At 43.0% G+C, this 20986-nt stretch overlaps 1 protein-coding gene across 1 annotated transcript in view; it reads right to left on the bottom strand.

Moving 5' to 3' along the window:
• Nucleotides 1-3115: 3115 nt before the first annotated feature.
• Nucleotides 3116-20986, bottom strand: part of LOC130128474 (CCR4-NOT transcription complex subunit 3-like) — a 66227-nt gene continuing 48356 nt past the window's right edge. Inside the window, exons 15-19 of the mRNA XM_056298077.1 lie at nucleotides 14695-14791; nucleotides 12995-13196; nucleotides 10799-10931; nucleotides 8000-8125; nucleotides 3116-4018 (exon numbers count right to left, since the gene is read on the bottom strand). Coding sequence (XP_056154052.1) covers nucleotides 3920-4018; nucleotides 8000-8125; nucleotides 10799-10931; nucleotides 12995-13196; nucleotides 14695-14791 — 657 coding nt within the window. The 3' untranslated portion in view covers nucleotides 3116-3919. The remainder of the gene's footprint in view (nucleotides 4019-7999; nucleotides 8126-10798; nucleotides 10932-12994; nucleotides 13197-14694; nucleotides 14792-20986) is intronic.

Below are 20986 nucleotides of genomic sequence, written 5' to 3'. Positions count from 1 at the left end.
CTTCCGGCAGCAACTCTTTTCCCGGGAGGTCTCCCATCCAAATACTAGCCAAGCCCACGCCTGCTTAGCTTGCGTCAAGGGGCAGAGCCAGGGTGCCTGTTGGTATGGCTGCCGGCAGTCTGGTCCTCCTTCCTGCTTCCAGCTGGCTCACAAGTGTGGGGTATTGTGCCCCCTGGTGGAGCTGCAGAAAACCCTTTACTACTTCATTTCTGCGAAAGGGAAGGTGTGTAACTTTGTTTTTGCCGTGTAGGAGACTTGTTGTCCAGTATGTACAGCAGTGTGTGTATTACTGCCAGTTTTTTTTTTAATGTGAATGAAAGATTGGAGCGTTAAAGAACTGGTTAAAGATAAAATCTGAGAAAAAAAAATAATAATAATAATAATGATAAAGTGGTCCGCTTCTCACCAGCGTCCAGAGGTGATGCCAAAGCAACAGAGCAGCCAAGGTTTCTGAAAAGTAATTCTTTTATTAATATTTTACAATCCTTTATTCATGGTTATGTCATTATTTACTTTGTTTGTCAGCTCCACTTTGCAAGTGTCATTTTTTTCCATGCTGTCCTGACGACAGCCATAAACATAAAAAAGAAAAGAAAAAAAGGCTGGAAAAAAATTCTATACAACACTATCAACGGGGAGGGAGAGAGAGAGAGAGAGAGAGAGAGAGAGAGAGAGAGAGAGAGATTCACATTTGGGCTCTCGGGTAGACCTCTCCTCCCCTCCGCTCTTCAAACACAGTAAACAAAAGAAATAAAAATAAAGAGACGACCGTCAGTCAAGTCAACAGCTGGACTCGTCTGTTTGTCTGATTTCAAGAAAAATAAAATAGAATAAAATAAAATAAAAAAGACAACAACCCATGCCTCTGACCACAATGGACTGATTTTTTATGTTTTCATAATTTTTATTTAAAAACAGCGTTGGGCCTCGTTCCTCCCCCTGCGTTTAAAATGGTTTCCCCATCGCTGGAAAAAAATTTAATTAATAAAGTACACAAAACCCAACACGATTAATTCAACAAATACAAAATATAAAGATGGTCTCTCTTCCAGGCTTGTGCTCCAAACATTGGAGGATAATATTTATTATTTTTCTAAAATTTCCTTTTTAAAAAAAAGCCTTTATGAAATGACAGGGCCACTGCTGATGAGAGACAGGATGGAGGAAACACGACCGCAGGGTCATCCGAACAAAATAAAAAAACCCAACAAAAAAACAAGGGACATTTTGGTGCGAGTGTGATTTGTCGTCGGGTCGGGGGCAGGTGGAGGGAGGTGAGGGACAGGTGGAGGGGCAGTTGGAGGGGGGTGGTCACAGGGTTTATTTTTGTGCTGTGGCAATGGAAGCTGCAGGCAGCTACAGTAAAATGGTCTATCAAACACTTCCTGAGAACAAAAGAAACTACCTGGCGTAAAAAGGGAGAGAGCGAGAGAGAAAGCGAGATAGAGCGAGCGAGCGAGCGAGAGAAAGAGAGAGAGGGAGAGAGAGCGAGCAAGAGAAAGAGAGAGAGAGCGAGCGAGAGACAGAAATGGTAACTGGAAGCTAATTCCCAACACTGATTATGGGGTTGGGATGTTGGGAAGAAACAGCAGTCGGCTGGTTGGCGGGTGGTGTTTTTACGTTTCCGGGGCGATGGCGTGAGAGAGGAAGCTAAAAAAATCTGACTGGTGGACAACTAATAATGATAACCTGACAGGGCATAACGCAGAACGGGCCGGGTCTAGGCGCTGGGCGTGTAAACACTGACAGGAGAGGAGGCGTAGGGAGGAGGCGTGGGCGGTGGTGCTGGTGCGACAGCGGTTCATGTGGATGGGGGGGAGGCTGGTGGGTGAGATGGAGAGGTGGAAAGTTAGCCTTTTCTTTTGTTCGCCCAACAGCCACGGTTGCTGGTAGGCTGCGAGGAGCTACTGAATTTATAAAATAAAATAAATAAAAAGTACAAACGTCGGGGGTTCGGTCCCGACGTAGAACTGCTTATTTAAAGGAACGGCTTCGTCGGCTGGGACGGGAGGGCTGAAAAATGGTCTGACCGCCAAGGCGTTAATATTAAAAATATACATATTCCTCAACCAGCGCGAGCCCATCCCTTTAAACAACGTCTACGGGGTTCGACTCCTGTCTCGTGGCGTCACAGCTGATGGGAAGAGCTGGTAGAAAAGATCTGAGAGGCACCTGGCGGACGGTGTGGTCCTGCCCAAGGGAATCTTGGATGGTGTAAAAACCCCAAGTGGCAAATAATCCACGAATATGCCTTTTTCCTCACTACTCCCTCAGCCGAACGGGTCGCAGGAGCAGAACAGGATGTCAGAATGGTGGCTGACTGCTCGCCAGAAGTGGCTGGTCGAGTTAGAACCCCGACAGACGCAGCGAACGTTTACCTGCATTTGTCAGGTTTCAGCATTTCGTTTTCCAGCCTGGTTCTTCCTGCTGGATGGAGGGTTTGGTTCGGTTCTGTTGGGCCCAGTTAGCAGCATCGCAGTCAATGGCAGTAAAGTTTAGTCAAGGCAGGACTACTGCACGCGAGTGGCAGTTTTATCGGTGGAGTCGGTCGCAGAGTTTCTAAGGCTTGTCTGTGGTAGATTCAACGTCCCGGTCGAAGCCCTTACTTGCGGCATTGGAGTGCTAACATTGGTGAAGTCGTGACCAAAGCAGGAAATGTCTGTCTGCTGGTTCTGCTCATAATTCATCTTCATTCTGACTGACTGCTCTCACTAATTCACTGGCAAACTAAAATTTTGAGGGCATGAAGAATAAGGGATGAAGAGGGTGTGTCTGGGGGAAAAGAAAAAAGCCAAAACGTACCAGTGGCTCGCTAGTCGCTCCTGGTTATTGAGCAACCCGGAGTCTCGTGTTGGTTTGAGGAAAAAGCTAAAAGGTTAAATTTTCCATGAAAGTGTTCTATCATCATCAATTGGCGGCTAACAACAAATTCACCTGGCCCAGAGGACAGAACCCAAGCCCGGGGCCGACAGAGCTCGTGAAGTTGGGTTCTCGTCGTGTCTGGTGTCACCAACACACACAAGGTCACACTTTTGCCCCGCCTCAATGCCTTACTGCTGCCCCTTTGCCCCCACCCCTCCCCCCTCCCCTAAGCAGAACTGTTTCTGGAATTTCTGCGATGTCGGCGCAGGCTGGTGCAGGAATTCAAACGCCGTCGTCACCCATTGGACCGCCACACTGCCAGTTTAAAAAGGGGGGCAGGAGAGATGCGGCGGGACAACCAATCATCTTTGGTTCTCGGGGGCAAAATGTTGGCAATTGGATAAGTGATTTTTCTTTTTTGGAGCAAACATGATGAGATAAAGGAGGAGCAGATGATCGTCCTGATTGTGTGTGTGTTTTTTTTAATTTTTGAAATGTTATCTTATTTGCCAAAACAAACACCAACGTGTCTTTTTCTTGTTGTCGTTTTTAAAACAGAGTTCCAGTTCAGAAAAGAGAATAAAAACAGATCCGAGTCTAAATGGAAATAAATGGCTTGGTGATGGATGGATGGGAGGGTGAGGAGGAAGAGGGGAAGGAAAGGGTGATGACAGAGGAGAGGGAACCAACCAATGTTGGTGTGTGTGTGAGGGGCAGTGGGGGGGGGGGGGCAAGAGGGAAGAGTTTCAAACATGGGATGACGCCTTGCCACAAATTCAAGTCTTCAAAGCCCGGACCCCCACCCCCCAACCACACCCCTGCTGGGTGTCGCTCTCCCATCCCTGAAAGATTGAGGTCAAATCCAGGAATGTCAACAGCTAGTCCAACCTTCGCTTTTAAATCTTTGTTGTGTCCGTCTTATCCATTCGTCTGTCCCTCTCTCGCTTTCTCTGCCATCCACCCATCCCTCCATCCATCAAGCTATCCGTCTGTCTGTCCGTCAGTCCATCTGTGTGTATGCGAGTGTGGGTGTGTTTGTCTGTGTTCCTGTCCGCAGTCACTGGAGGTCCCGGTCTTCCAGGTACCTGTACTCAAACGTGAATCCTTCCTTCTTCCGCTGGCCCCATTTCTCATAGTCAAAGTAAATGTACGTTCCCTGGGGAGAAACAGAGAAGGGGAAAACAAAAACAGTTTTATGGTTGGGGGGGGGGCAAAGGAGGGTCATCCGACCCTTTGACCAATCAGCTGGCTGTTTCATATGTCCATCTGTCCTGGACCGTTTTGCTTAACCTATGGCTGACGCTGCCTGTCCAGTGTTCACCAAACTGAAAGTACGCTCACATTAGGGCTGCAGGACACTGGACAAAAACTCACATCAGTTTTTTTTCCCTGCGATATACATTGTGACATGACATATATGGTGACATGATATATATTGTGACATATGTATTGTGACATGATATATAGTGTGATATGTAGGGATGCACCGAAAATTCGGCCACCGAAAATTTTCGGCCAAAAGACCTAAATCACCGAAACAACACGGCCGAAACAGAATTGTGATGACGCAAGCAAAAAGCGCAGCCAGCATACGGTTATCTGGATAAGAGCCAACATGTCTGCGGTGTGGACGTATTTCAATATCTCGGAGAAAGACCACGGATAGCGATTTGCAAAACATGCAATGCTGAAATTTCAAGAGGGGGTGTGTCTCCAAAGAGTTTCTCCACGTCGGGTTTAATTTATCACCTGAAATCCAAACATCCCGATTGCCATTCTGAATATGAGAAGAATGCGGCGCAGAAAAGAAAAGTCAACCCGAGCACGACCACTCCGTCTGTAGCGGACTTATTTGAAAAGGCAAGAAAGTTTTCCAGTGATGGTGCTAAGGCAAAGGGCATAACACAAAACATTATGAAGTTTATTGCCTTAGAGGATCAGCCGTTCTCTGTCGTAGAAGATGTGGGATTTCGTAGGCTGATTGATCACATTGAGCCCCGTTATGCCATGCTAAGCAGACGGCATTTCTTAGACGTGAGTTACCTGAGCTGTTTAATGTTGTTGCAACTCATGTCCATGAGCTTATAGCATCAGATATTACAGCTATCAGTTTCACGACCGACATATGGGGTCATGAGTGGGGTCAAGTTAAACATTTTGTTTTGAATTTTAATTTATATTGTGCATTGTTGGAATGTCAGTGCTAAATAAATATTTTCATACTTTTGTAATTGATTTATTCTTTGAATTGCAATGCCTTGATTTTAGTGAGGTTAGTACAGTCATAGCCATAAATGCAATGGTTCTAATAATTGACATAATCATTTCTTTCGGTGTTTCGGTTTCGGCCTAGAATTTTCATTTCGGTGCATCCCTAGTGATATATACTATGACATATGTATTGTGACAAATGTATTGTGATATATGTATTGTGACATGTTGTATATTGTGAGATGTGTATTGTGACATGATATACATATATTGTGACATGTTATATATTGTGACATGACATGACATGTATTGATATGATATATATTGTGACATGAAATATCACTGGCGCCATGTCTCACTTTGACACTCTAGACCTTAAAAGTCTAGACAATATTGTTAGGCAGATCAGGTCCTCCGCCTACTGCTTGGATCCTCTCCCTACCAAGTTTTTTAAAAATGTTTTTAATTGCTTAGCACATGACGTTTTAGAAATTATTAACTACTCTGTTCAGGCAGGTATATTTCCTGCAGCACTTAAGACAGCTGTCGTTAAACCACTTCTGAAGAAGAGTAATCTTGATGCGACAGTTATTGCGAACTACAGGCCCATCTCCAACTTACCATTTCTCAGCAAAATCCTTGAAAAAACAGTTTATTCTCCAGTTAATAACTATTTAATATCTATTTGTCAATCAGGTTTTCGATCTCACCATAGCACAGAAGCAGTGCTTATCAAAGTTGTGAACGATCTGCATATGAACACAGATTCAAATAAATTGTCTGTTCTTGTGCTCCTGGATCTCAGTGCTGCTTTCGACACTGTTGATCATATTTTGCTAGAGAGATTAGAAAAATGGGTTGGCCTTTCTGGCCCGGTTCTCAACTGGTTAGAACATACCTTCAGGACAGGCAGTTCTTTGTGTCTATTAGAGACTTTTCTTCGGACAAAGTGGGTATAATGTGTGGGCTACCCCAAGGTTCGATTCTTGAACCACTACTATTCAAGCTCTATATGCTCCCACTTGCAAATGTTATACAGAAACACAAAATAAATTACCATAATTATGCAGATGATTCACAACTGTACATATCCCCATCTTCTGATGATCTAGCTCCCATACATTCCCTAATTCAGTGTATTGACGATATTACTTTATGGATGTCAGATAACTTTTTACAACTGAACAAAGACAAGACAGAAATACTTATTTTTGGTGCAGACTCAGAGACAGAGAATTGCAGCTCATCTCAGCTCTCTGTCTCTGGAGTGCAAAGGGGATGCTAGAAATCTTGGGGTAATCATGGACAGTGATCTAAATTTTAAGAGCCACATCAATCATCTCACAAGATCAGCCTTCTACCATCTTAAAAACATTTCAAAACTAAGGGGCTTTCTATCAATATCAGACTGTGAGAAATTAATCCATTTTTTTATAACAAGTAGACTAGACTACTGCAATGGACTATTCACCGGCCTCCCAAAATCAGTTGTGCACCAACTACAATTAATTCAAAATGCGGCAGGACGTGTTCTCACCAGAAGTAAAAAGTATGAGCACATTACACCTGTTCTTAGATCTCTGCATTGGCTCCCCGTTAAAACTAGAATTGATTTTAAAATTCTTTTAATTGTATGCAAAACGCTAAAAGGCCTTCCACCACACTATATAAAAGACATGTTAATTCCTTATAAACCAGCAAGAACTCTCAGGTCCAATGGGAGTGGTCTTTTAACCATCCCTCATGCTAGGTCTAGAGCAGGGGAAGCTGCATTTTCTATTTACGCCCCAAGTAGACGGAACGCCCTGCCTGAGGACCTGAGAGAGGCCCCCGCACTGGACACATTTAAAAGCAGGTTAAAAACCTTACTTTTCCAAACAGCCTACAGCTAAATTCATCGTGTGTGTGTTTTATATATTTTGCTATTTTTATAATATTCTGCTCTGTTGTTACTTTTAATGAATTAGTGTTTATGGCACTTTTATTTATTCATTTGACTAACTCAGTTTTAAACTTGTTTGTACTTTTCTAGAATTTGCCTGTACTTTTATTTATTTATTTTTTGTGCGGGGGGGGGGGGAGATTTTATTGATTTCATTGTTTTATTGTGTGAAGCACTTTGTGTTACATTTGTTTGTATGAAAAGTGCTATACAAATAAAATCTGACTGATCGATGTTATATATTGATATGATATATATTGTGACATGATATATATCGTGACATGATATATATTGTGATATGATATGTATTGTGACATGTTATATATTCTGACATATATATTGACATGTTATATATTGTGATATATATATTGTGACATGATACAGTGATATATGTATTGTGATATGATATATAGTGACATTATATATTGTGACGTTATATATTGACATGTTATATATTGTGACAGATATATTGACGTTATATATTGTGACATGATATATGTTGTGATATGATATATACTGTGACATGTTATATATTGTGACGATGTATATTGTGACATGATATATATTGTGATATAAAAAAAAATACAGTAATTTTCACCAGATGACTTGAATAGCTCTGTTGGGAAAGAATTAATCATTCTAGGATGATCGGGGTGGTTTTGTAGGAGAGTCGTTGGGAAATTGTTCAAATTGAGCAGTGCCTGTTTTCGCCATTCGTACAGGACGAGGAGGAGATGGAGCCAGACAGACGACACGGAGTGATGGCTGAGAACAGTGATGTGCGCATGCTTAAATCATCCACCCACCCAAATGAATTATTTTCTCCAATTCCATCTTTGTAAGTTAAAAGAGCTATGTGTAAAATGTTGGCTTTTCTTTCTAAGATGACTTGGTAAATATTAGTCATTGCTGTGAGTAAAATCTCTGAGCGACAGGAATAAGGACTCAAGCTGAATGACAGACGGCACCTCTTTACAGACTGACCTGCTCAAACTCATCGGTGATGGTTTTGGGTTCCTCATGCCTCTGGAACCACATCATGTACTTTGTGTGGAATCTCCACGACTGCTTCTTCAGGGCCTTGGCTGCCAGATACTGGGCCTTGGTACCCTGAAGGGAGGGAGAGAGAGAGAGAGAGAGAAAAAGAGAGAGAGAGAGAGAAAGAGAGAGAGAGAGAGAGAGAGAGAGAGAGAGAGAGAGAGAGAGAGAGAGAGAGAGAGAGAGAGAGAGAGAGAAAAGACAGTGGTAGGAGACAAGTGGACAGGAGAGGAAAGAAGGAGTGGTTGAAAGTTGAGAATGAGAGCAGGACAGAAGAGGACGGGAGGGGATAAATGAAAAGAAAATGAGATTGAAGGAGGGAAGAGAAGAGTCGCCGGTTGAAGGATGGACTCACAAACTAAAATTTCACACTAATGCAGTTAAACTGCAGAACTCCTCTTTACTCAACACTTACTCCACACCAAAAGGCTAATCTCTCTTTAAAGCTGAAATCTGGGATTTTTAGGGAAAAAAAAAATTTCCATTTCATCCATGTGGACCATGGAGTAAGGGAACACATCTAGATGATTTAAAAGCTGATTATAACGTGAAGTTATGAATACAAGCACTATTCCCTACAGGGGAGGAACGAGGTACAAAACATATTGTATGAGATATAACGCCTTGGGTCTGGCTGAAGACACCTCTATTCCTCTATTGAAGACACCTCTATTTGTGCCTGAAAGGAAACGATGGTAGCCTGGTCTGCAAACCCCTCCTGCTCATCCCCAGAAAGGCTGTAGTCCAGTTCCCCAATATCCTCCTCTTCCTGACAGTCCAGAAGGAGCCTGCCTGCGGTGATGAAATGAGCAGAGCATTCCAGCTCCATATCGCCCATTTCCTGCTCCACTCGGGTCACCCCAGGAGAACCCTGCCTCTCCACTGGCCTAAGCCTCCATATATGATAGGGGCTGCCCAGGAATTTCTGAGAGGATAGGGTCTTCCCGACACAGCACAGCTTGACCCAGAATCCGTTCGATGAAAGTCACATGCCTTTCGAGAGTTACATGCCTAAAGCTGGCTACAGAGCGCACAAGCATCAGGCAGCATCAGAGCTGGTCTAGCATGGACGATTCCCAAACAGACCGGGCAATCATCGTGGAGGTCCTTCTCGAGCAGAGAAAAACCACAGCCTTGAGGACAAGGATGAGTGGTTGTTTTCTTCTTGGAAGAAGAATTAGTTTGAGTTTGCTCAGTCATGTTTGGTAGCTGCAGCCGTTAGCGAAGCTAAACTAGTGCCGCTCAACCAACGAGATGGGAAAAAAAATACACAAAACATTCAAAAATAGCGCTCTGCGGAAAGCTGACTCACCAATATGAGGCTGTTGTCAGACTAACCTGGTGGAACTCAGCTAAGTTAAAAGTTTTGCGAAAATATCTGCTAGTTTTAAGGTGTCATGAGTTGAAGAGTGGTAGAACTAAGGGACACTGCAGGTGACGATGCTATATAGCCAAGGGCAGTGGGCTTCAATCCTGCTCCTGGCGATCTACCATTGTGCTGGTTTTCACTCCAACCTTAATTTAACACATCTGATTCAAATAATCAAGGTCTTGGGCAGTAGGTCATTAGTAGAATCAGGTGTGTTAAAGTTGGAGCGAAAACCGGCAGGATGGTAGCTCTCCAGGAGCAGGGCTGGAGACCACTGGCCTAGGGGGTGGAACAAGGCCACCATATGTCACCATGCATCATTTATTTGCCTTTCAGGCGTGAATAGAGGTATCTTCAGCCAGACCCAAGAGGGCGTTATATCCCATACAATGTGTTGTACTGAGCGAACCGACTCAACGGGAACACTAGTTTGGCCATTACAACTGATTTTCAAGATGGCAGAGAGTTTGCAATGGTCTGTGTGTAGGTGCGATGGTTTTAAGATTCAAATTGGTCTTCTGCCTATCTTGACTTCGACCACTTGGGGCTGTCACGATGATATCCAACATGTTTGATTTTTATGACTTCAATCTGGACAAGTCTTAGCTTGGTGGCTGTAATCCACAATACTCGGTTAAATTTGTGATGCTGAGTCTTTTTGCAGTTAGTTAGTTAGGAATTTAAATATCTTCTGTTCCTGGCTATACATAATACTAGCTGACATCTTCACCATGGTCTGAGACACTCTATAAACCACTATTGAAATCTTTGACCAGGTAGGATGAACACTGGTGCAGTGGCAAACAGAGGAAAGAAAGGCTGAAATGTGGGGAGTGCCTCCGTAGCTTAATGGTTACATCCATCCATTATCCAAGCTGCTTATCCGAAGTCGGGTCACGGGATGCTGGAGCCTATCCCTGTAGTCACTGGGCGGCAGGTGGGGAAACACCCTGGACAGGCTTTATGGTTACAGTGCATGTGAAATGGCCACATGGTTGCAACTGCTGCTGGTTCGATTCCAGCCAGCGACCTATACTGCATGTCATACCCCTCTCTCGCCCACATTTCCTGTCTGCCTCTCTACTGTCGCTAATAAAACATGGCCAAAAAAAAAAAATCTTAAAAAAGAAAAACTGAAAGGTGATACCGATATGTAGCCATGACAATCAATATTATTGTACAACAGTGTTCCCATGCAGTTTGATGTAGTTTGTAATACATAACACTGTCTGTGTTAACTTTTTACTGCTGAGCTGAGGACACATGAGCTACGATGGCTCCTCCACCTTGTTTGTTGTTCTCACTGCCAGAGGGAGGAACAGATTGGGGAAATCATAGATTTCAGCTTTAACACACACCCACTTGGGTAAACGTACCTCTAGGTAGTAGAAGATGAAGAAGAGGGTCTCTGTGGAGAGCCTCTGGTAAAACTCCACAGAGTCAGAGTGGGGTGGTGGCACCTGGTGGTGGAAAGGCAGGGTGGGACATGGATTCCTCATCAGGTACTGCCTAAAATGCCGACAGACAGGTAGATAGGGTTAATGGCTGGGCAACATTGACAAAATCAAATAACATGATATTTTTGACTGAATACCTTGACATGGATAATGTGATTGATATTTTGTGGATGACTATTGGTGCTTTCACAAGATATTTGCACACCAGAAAATGTTGGAAAATGCTCACTAGTAATGTGGATATGATGACCAAGCAGGTAGAGACATTCATTGTTCCATTTCACTAAGTGAAATGAACTCAAGTTCAGAAAATTGTCTCACTTTACTGTAATGCAGCCTTTAAGACCAGGGAATGACAACGTTTAAGTTACATCACCATGTTACCACAACCACAATCCCACAACACTTCCTAGTCCCATATCAAAATATCAACATCATATCAACGTTCCCTCTTCACATAGATGGCCTTTGACTCCCCGTTCAAACCAGCGTTCCTCTCTATCAAGGATGTGCACATCCTCATCTCTGAAAGAGTGGCCACTGGCCTGTAGATGGTGTAGACTGTGGAGTGGCCACTGGCCTGTACATGGTATAGACTGTGGAGTCCTGGCCCGACGTGTTAGCGCTCCTGTGTTGTGTCATCCTCTTGCCCAGCGTCTGTTTGGTCTCCCCAACATACACATCACGACAATCCTCCTGGCACTTAACAGCGTACACTACATTGTATGCTATATTACATTATTATTATTATTATATACATCCATCCATTATCCAAACCGTTTATCCTGCTCTCAGGGTCGCGGGGATGCTGGAGCCTATCCCAGCAGTCATTGGGCAGCAGGCAGGGAGACACCCTGGAGAGCCCCCCCCCCCCCCCCACACACACACACACAGATACCTAGGGGCAATTTAGTATGGCCAATTCACCTGACCTGCATGTCTTTGGACTGTTGGAGGAAACCGGAGCACCCGGAGGAAACCCACACAGACACGAGGAGAACATGCAAACTCCACACAGAGGACGACCTGGGAGGCCCCCAAGGTTATTATATTATATTAAATTATATTATATTGCTGGGGGACCCGATCCTTGGGGTGGACCAATTTTTGGCGCATCGTGTTTTGGGGTTTGAAAGCAACTGAGACACGGTGTTTGGAAAATACGCTTCTCAACTTTTCCAACACTCCTGCTACATAGCACGCAATAGAAAACACTTTGTGCTTTTCTTCCAAAAATTTGTTGGAGGAAACTGGGTGACAAATGTTGTTGAGACCTTACAGTCCTAAAGGGCAGCAGAGGAAAAAGTCATTAATCTTTCCCTCAGCCAAGCAAGACCAGACCCCTCTCTCCCCTCCCTCTCCATCTGTGTACCGTCTGCCCTTTTGTTTTGTTCTTTTACTTTAAATTATGTTTGTTTGTTTTTTTTACTGCATCTGATGCTCATACTTGACCACTACACAACTTTTAATTGCCCCTCTGGGATGAACTTAACAATGCAATGGGATTTCCTCAGCTACAGCCGACAGACGTGCACGTGGTACCTGTGTCATGTGACCTGGTCCTCTTTGCTCAACTTGCTGCCATTCACTACTGTTGTCATCCATTGTCCCCAAACTTCTGAAGCGTTCACTTGTTCCTTTAACAAAGTGCTCTGAAGTTGCGTTGGCTTTAGCCGACAACTTTCGATAATAATCAAAAGGTCGTAAGATTTGAGGGCCTGAGTGGTTCCAGGTATTACAAGCTCTCACCAGTAGAAGGGGTTGCTGGTCTTGCTTATTGTGCAATGAATTCTGTTCATGACTCAAGGATACTTTGGCCTTTGACACCAGAAGACTACATCATGTGAATGGATTGTGACGCCATCTTTTTTAACAGATGCAGCGATCCTCACGTCAGTTCACATTTATACATTCAATCCCGCTGCAAAAGTCAGTGACAGAGCAATTAAACAACAAAAACAAGGGAATTGACAGTGTGGAGTTAACGACACTGGTGTGGCCTTCAAAAGGAAATGGTGCCGATTTAACATCCGTGATGAACCGACTCGCAACACTTGAAACCAACACCGAACAGCCACATAGAGCATGCAGACCTGGCTCCCCTCTCGACGTTACCTGATCCTCTCGGAGTCGGAAGGGTGGGGCATGCGGGTCCACACCGACTCCTGCATGGCCTGTAGGATGAGCTGATCTTTGGAGAGGGGGACAGGCCCCAGAGGGCAGACCCCGAGCGATGGGGGGATGCTGACCTCGGACAGCGAGGGTTGGGGGACCGAGGGGGGCCCCGAGGGGGCCGTAGTGCTGCTGGGGAAGATATCTGGGGGAGGAAGGAGGTTGAAATGGGAGAGAGAAATGTTAAGTAATGCAACATTATAAGAAAAAGGAAAGAAGAGTGAGGGAGGGAAAGAAGATAAGATGAAATCACAGAGCAATATGAAAAAGAGGAGAAACAGCAAAACAAAGACAGTAATAGCCTAAAGAGACACACACGCACGCCCGCACTCAACACACACACACACACAGATAAAGATGGGGGACAGAGAAGACATGAGATGAGAGACAGATCAAATGAGAGAAAGAGATGAAATGGAAGAGTTGGAGGGAGAAATAAATAAGAGAAAATGATAAAACGAGATAGAGACAGAGAGGTATAGCTGAGTCAGGGCTGCCAACATGGTGACCAGTTCTTCAGAGGGCGGTTTAGCGTAGGAGGGCAGATGAGACTTGTTCCATAAAACTGCAAACTTTCTATTTCTGCTCAGTGGAAAACTGCATCTCTTCTCTCAATCCCTGCGTGTGTGTATGTGTGTTATGCATGATCAAGAAAGAATATACTTGTATGTTTAGATGTACTACTACTACTACTACTACTTTTGGCTGCTCCCATTAGGGGTCGCCACAGTGCATTATCCGTTTCCATCTCTTCCTGTCCTCTGCATCTTCCTCTGTCACACCAGCCACCTGCATGTCTTCCCTCACCACACCCATAAACCTCCTCTTTGGCCTTCCTCTTTTCCTCTTCCCTGGCAGCTCCATATTCAGCATCATTCTCCCAATACCCAGCATATCTCCTCCAGACATGTCCAAACCATCTCAATCTTGCCTCTCTTGCTGTCTGCAAACCGTCCAACCTGAGCTGTCCCTCTAATATACTCGTTCCTAATCCTGTCCTTCTTCATCACTCCCAATGAAAATCTTATCATCTTCAACTCTGCCACCTCCAGCTCCACCTCCTGTCTTTTCGTCAGTGCCACTGTCTCCAAACTATATAACATAGCTGGTCTCACTACCATCTTGTAAACCTTCCCTTTAACTCTTGCTGGTACCCTTCTGTCACACATCACTCCTGACACTCTTCTCCACCCACTCCACCCTGCCTGCACTCTCTTCTTCACCTCTCTTCTGCCCTCCCCGTTACTTTGGACAGTTGACCCCGAGTATTTAAACTCATATGCCTTCGTCACCTCTACTCCTTGCATCCTCACCATTCCACTGTCCTCCCTCTCATTCACGCATAGGTATTCCATCTTGGTCCTACTGACTTTCATTCCTCTTCTCTCCAGTGCATACCTCCACCTCTCCAGGCTCTCCTCCACCTGCACCCTACTCTCATTACCTATCACAATGTCATCCGCAAACATCATAGCCCATGGAGACTCCTGCCTGATCTCGTCTGTCAACCTGTCCATCACCATTGCAAACAAGAAAGGGCTCAGAGCTGATCCTTGAACCCTTCTTACATATGTATGTTTAGATATGTACTTTACTAATTCCGGTTGGGAATTTGGGATTACCTTTGTGTGTGTGCGTGTTACCTGTGGCGAGGTGCAGGGAGGGCATCTCTCCCTCCATCCCTGAGCTGAGTGCTGCTCGCTCGGCCATAGACTTCAGACTGCTCAGAGGCTCCTGGGGCTGGATGGGACCAGACAAAAGGAATCATGGGAAATGCTGTCAAGCTACCTTATGTTGTTATTATGGTTCAGGGGAGCCAAAATATTATGCGTAGTAGTTTTTAAAACTAGTTCCTGGCTATTCACCTGCCAACCACAAATATCACAGAGGGACGACGACACCATGAAAGACCCTCAGTTCATTTCCAAGAACCACACGTCTATGTCACAAACTTACTCCCACATTTGAAATACAATAAATTTAAATAAAGTTTCAACCCTGAAAACCTCAGTGAAAGCATATGATTTGACTCCATTGCACATTGTCCATCTTGGGAGAAAGATCCTCCTCTGTTGCTCTCCCTGAGGTTTCTTCCTATTTTTTCTCCCTGTTAAAGGGTTTTTAGGGAGTCGTTCCTCATGCGATGCAGGGGTCTAAGGACAGGATGTTGTGCTGCTGTAAAGCCGCTTGAGGCAAATTTGTAATTCGTGATATTGGGCCATACAAATAAAATTGACTTGACTGGGGGAGCCACTTCTATCCAGCCATTGTTTTGGAGTCACTTTAGCATGCCGAATGTCTGTATTATACACAATGTAAATATAAATAATGCTAAATAGGAAAAATGATTTATTAAGATTATTAAGTTTATTAAGTAAGCAGCATTACTGTATTGTCAACAAGTAGCTAATTTTTCAGCTTGGCATCATTCTACAGTTGTATTGATGTTAACTGAGGTCATATTTGTTAAGTTTATGCCTTATCTAACGTGTTGTCGAGCTCCAGTGTGGTGGTACAAATTACCGTTAGCTAAGGTAACTTAGACCCTGTTCACATATGGCAGTAACATGCACCTTGGGAGAGCCGATCACCGGTGTTAACTAACTAAGTTAGCTTGCTAGCAAGCTAATATTAACTTGGGCAACCGTTCAGAGCTAATTTAGGTAAATAGCTAAAATGGCTGCAAAGGACTGAAAAGGCGCGTCTCTGAAGGTGGATTGTGCTCATCGTTAGCTAGCAAGCTGGAAGGCCTTATCTGTATTTTTGCTTTGCATAGAAATTAACGTTGTTGTAAAGTGTTACGATATATATTTTTAACATATATATATATATATTTTTAACATTTATGATTAAAGTTAGTCAGAATGTGTAAACACTTAAAACAACTTTAGCTCGACATCGGTGTAGCGATCAATGGAGGAGGCAGGTCGCGACTCCCGCAGAAACTTTTAAACATCCTATCCCAGGCACACCTTTTGCATTTTTTCGGCGTTAGTTTTTTCCCCAAAACTCACATTTTTTTGTCTTCTGGTCGACTAAAATGTCTTCGAAAAATAAAACCGGGCGCGCTTCAGCGACACAGCGGCAGCGCGCCCGCCTCGAAATAGCCGCTTTCCCCGCTCGGACGGTGCTGCCGCCGCGCCGACGGGGGCGATGCAGGCTGAGCGGCTCCGCTCCGAGCTTCGCAACGAGATGGCGATTTATTTTCTTTTAAACTGCGCCTCAAGCCGCCTTAACCGAGCATTTAACGGTCACCAAGACGCAGCCTCAGGCGGGGAAATCACAGTTATCTGGTAGCGTCACGAAGATCCAGTCCAGAGTGCGGGCTCTGAAAAATACCGCGGGGGAAACGGAAACCTCCCTGTCCACCTGCACCGGTGTATGGAGGTAGATTTGTCTTTTTATTATCCAGTCAAAAAATAACTCACTTCAATCAAAAAATATATTGTCAATCAAAAAATAACTCACATCAATCAAAAATATATTGTCAATCAAAAATAACTCACATCAATCAAAAATATATTGTCAATCAAAAAATAACTCACTTCAATCAAAAAATATATTGTCAATCAAAAAATAACTCACATCAATCAAAAATATATTGTCAATCAAAAAATAACTCACATCAATCAAAAATATATTGTCAATCAAAAAATAACTCATATCAATCAAAAATATACTGTCAATCAAAAAATAACTCACCTCAATCAAAAAATATATTGTCAATCAAAAAATAACTCATCAACAAATATATTGTCAATCAAAAAATGACTCACAATCAAAAAATATATTGTCAATCAAAAAATAACACCTCAATCAAAAAATATATTGTCAATCAAAAATAACTCACTTCAATCAAAAAATATATTGTCAATCAAAAAATAACTCACCTCAATCAAAAAAAATATTTTCAATCAAAGAAAAAATGTGTTTGAATGCAAAAAAATATTTGAGATCCAAAAAAATTGCATTTGTTTTCTTTGATTGAAAATATTTTTTTTGATTGAGGCGAGTTAATTTTTGTTTGAAAATTTTTTTTTTGATTGAACTGAACTATTTTTTGATTGAAAATATTTTTTTTGATTGAAGTGATTTTTTGTGTGTTTGGGCCATTTTATTGGTAGGACATTTGTGTTTTAATTTTCCAATCAAAAAAGTAATGATTCAATAATATATATATATATATATATTAAAATAAACTCTGATCCCCAAAAATATTTTCAAAAAAAATTGAGTCATAAAAATTTATTCAAACCCCTTTTTTCTTTGATTGAACAACATATTTTTGGGTTGATCTTTTGGTTGAAGTTTTCTTTTGATTGGAACTTTTTTTTGGAGTCCTTCGCCTTTGAGTTTCGAAGCGTCACCTTTGTATGGAGCTAAATCCAGGCCAATAGTTTCGCTAATTTGAAAAAAAAAAAAAAGTAATTGAAAAACAAAAATTCGAAACTGAAAGTTCAAGTTTTGATCTTGAACTTTGAAATATACAACAATGTATTCAAACTAAAAATAAGTGTAGGAAAAGTTTTTTCAGGTTAAATATAATTTTGATTCAGTTCTGAAAATTTTTTTGAATAAATTATTTTCATTTTTCACTTTCATATATATTTTGATATTTGAGGACTTAATTTTTTCAGTTGCAGATTTTATGTTTTCAGATTCACATCTTATTTTTTTTACAGTTTCAAATCTTATTTTTTCGGTTTCAGATCTTTTTTTCTCTTTCAGATTGTATTTTTTCAGTCTCAGACTTTTGGCCCTGATCTGGCTTAGGGGGCGTGGCATCAATTGAGAGGAGCGTGGAATCATGAGTGACAGCCTAACAAAGAAGGCTGAGGACCTTCCTCAATCACGTTGCCTTCAGGGGACGTAGGTACTGCGAGAAGTATGACTCAACACTTTCTATACACCATATTCACGTGATTGGCAGTTGAAAAACTGACGACAGTGACAAAGTTCCGTTTGGCAAGCTGTTTTAGACCGTACTTGGCACCAATCGCAGTATAACCTCTGCCAGATTGTGCAGTTAAACAGCTACACTTTAAGTATTGATGTTTCCCACTGCCACATATTACTGTGAACGCAGCACAGTATCTGTTTGCGATCATGGCGTCCGCCCCACCAGGACAACCTGCTGACACCAGACAGGTAAGAAATGTTAGATATTTTTTTAACAGAAACTCTGGAAAATCATCCTAAATATTATAATGATGGGTAGTTTTTGTAACATAGGGACATATATGAAGGGAAAAGTGGGGAATTAACGTTAGCGTTAATTAGCTTTTCCAGAGTTTCTAGGACGTGTACGGTCTGAAGCTGGGGCATGCCCCTCGGCCCGACCAGCCCCACCCCATAGCACCCCCCCTCCTTCCCTCGGCCAACACCCCCCCTCCCCTTAATACGCAAAAACTAAATGGTAAATGGTCTGGACTTATATAGCGCTTTTTTGCACCCAACGGCACCCAAAGCGCTTTACAATCAAGTTGTCACCCATTCACACACACATTCACACACCAATGGCGGGAGAGCTGCCACGCAGGGCGCTACCCTACACATCCACTGGGAGCAATTTGGGGTTCAGTGTCTTGCTCAGGGACACTTCGACATGTGGACAATTGGTGGCGGGATTTGAACCACTGACTCTTCGATCATTAATACGCAAAAACTAATCTACCTGTATCCACAAAACTTGGTGGAATGGTGTAGCATGGTCTACCTTAGAGCCCATAAAACTTTGTTGTGGATCCGACTCATCTGGCGGTTCCATGGGCCATCCAAACTCGGCCACCAAAACAGAACACCATTTTAGGTGTTTGAACATTTTTGGCCACCACTGTAGTTACAAGGGTAGTGGCGAACCAGGTCCTAGGGGACTGAGTCACCGTGGCTAGTCTACTCCTTGTGTGCTATTAGTAGGCTTATTTTTGGGGGGTGCCTTGTGCGAGTTCGTGGGCTCCCAACGTGTGGTTCACGACGAGTGTACGTTTGAAGTGGATTGTCTTATAGTGCATCATCAGTCTAATGTGCGGTTCACCAAGCCTGCCCAGTTGAAGTGGGGTGTTTTGCAGTTTCATCACCCCTAAAACCAAACGTCGCCATTACCTACCCTGCACGGTCCATCTATTTATATTCTTAATGGAGAGTAATCAGGTTCCCCGCAGCATAGCCTAGGACGGCAGAGGCTAGGGCTACATTTACATATGAATTGGTTTATGAAATGTATTAGGCCTAAATAAAGTTGTTCTTAAAGGAATTCATCTTGTCCTTGCATTTGTAAGTGTGTTTGGGGATATTGTATATATTGATGTCTGCCAAGAGTTTGACCGGTAATTCTAAATAGCGACAGCAGGTGGCACTGTGGCAGTGACATTATCATAGGCTGCATTAGCACTTAATCACATTATATTAACTCATTGGAATACTAATTCATTGCAGGCATCCGATGGCACAGCTGTTACTATTCTTTGGTGTAGCGTGTAGATGGTGCAGGTTTCATGGCCAGGAACGATGAACGTATCCAATAATATCTAAAATTGATCTTGCACCCCTAAATTGATAACTGTGGGTCTTATTACCAGGTTCACACTTTGGGATGTTACTCTAAACCATGTTTTATTTCCAATAAATCAGGAATTGCATTCATTTTGCATCGAGAGGTAATACCCATGATAAAGCATTGTCAGGTAATATACATTCATTTAGCATAGTACAGTGGGGGAAATAAGTATTTGATACACTGCCAATTTTACAAGTTTCCCTACTTACAAAGAATGGAGAGGTCTGTAATTTTTATCGTAGGTACTCTTCAGCTGTGAGAGACAGAATCTAAAACAAAAATCCAGAAAATCACATTGTATGACTTTTCAATAATTAATTTGCATTTTATTGCATGAAATAAGTATTTGATCACCTACCAAACAGGAAGAATTCTGGCTCTCACAGACATGTTAGTTTTTCTTTAAAAAGCCCTCCTATTCTCCATTCATTACCTGTATTAATTGCACCGGTTTGAACCTGTTACCTGTATAAAAGACTCCTGACCACACACTCAATCAATCAAACTCCAACCTCTCCACAATGGGTAAAACCAAAGAGCTGTCTAAGGACACCAGGGACAAAATTGTAGACCTGCACAAGGCTGGGATGGGCTACAGGACAATAGGCATGCAGCTTGGTGAGAAGAGAACAACTGTTGGCGCAATTATTAGAAAGTGGAAGAAACTCAAGATGACTGTCAGTCTCCCTCGGTCTGGGGCTCCATGCAAGATCTCACCTTGTGGGGTATCAATGATCATGAGAAAGGTGAGGGATCAGTCCAGAACTACACGGGACGACCTGGTCAGTGACCTGAAGAGAGCTGGGACCACAGTCTCAAAGATTACCATTAGTTACAGTTAGTTGCAGGGCTCTCAAGTCTCACGCATTGGGCGTGAGACACACACATTTCAACTCGTTCACACGCTCCCACGCCACACCTTGTATTTCTCACGCAGAGAACCAGGGTAACGCCCACCAAGTTGCGCCGCTATTTTTAATAACAGTGGAACAGGTAGGAATCAAGTGGATTCCCCATAGCGTTGAGAAGGGCCTGCCCCGCACCAGCCAATCAAATTAAAGAATATAGCTGCCGAACAGCCAATCAAATAATAGCATTGCTGTATCCGGGTAAGATTTAGATATTGCCGCTACAACAACTTGACAGAAGAGGACAGCTATCTACTAACTTAGTCACAAATCCGAAGTAGGACGACAACGACGTGGGAGAAGACCATATCCTATGTGAACAGTAAGTTATCTCATCATTTGAGATAACTTGTCTCTTTTTACTCTCTATGAATATCGTGTCCAGGCAGCTGGTTTAACCAGAGTGTGTGAACTAGCCTAGCTAGCTTAGGGTGACTAAACGGCCTCTTTTCCTTTATAAATTCATGAAAA

This window comes from Lampris incognitus, chromosome 18 (assembly GCF_029633865.1).
Source record: "Lampris incognitus isolate fLamInc1 chromosome 18, fLamInc1.hap2, whole genome shotgun sequence".
In the NCBI taxonomy this organism is placed as follows: domain Eukaryota; kingdom Metazoa; phylum Chordata; class Actinopteri; order Lampriformes; family Lampridae; genus Lampris; species Lampris incognitus.
This window is presented reverse-complemented; position numbering and strand designations above follow the sequence as displayed.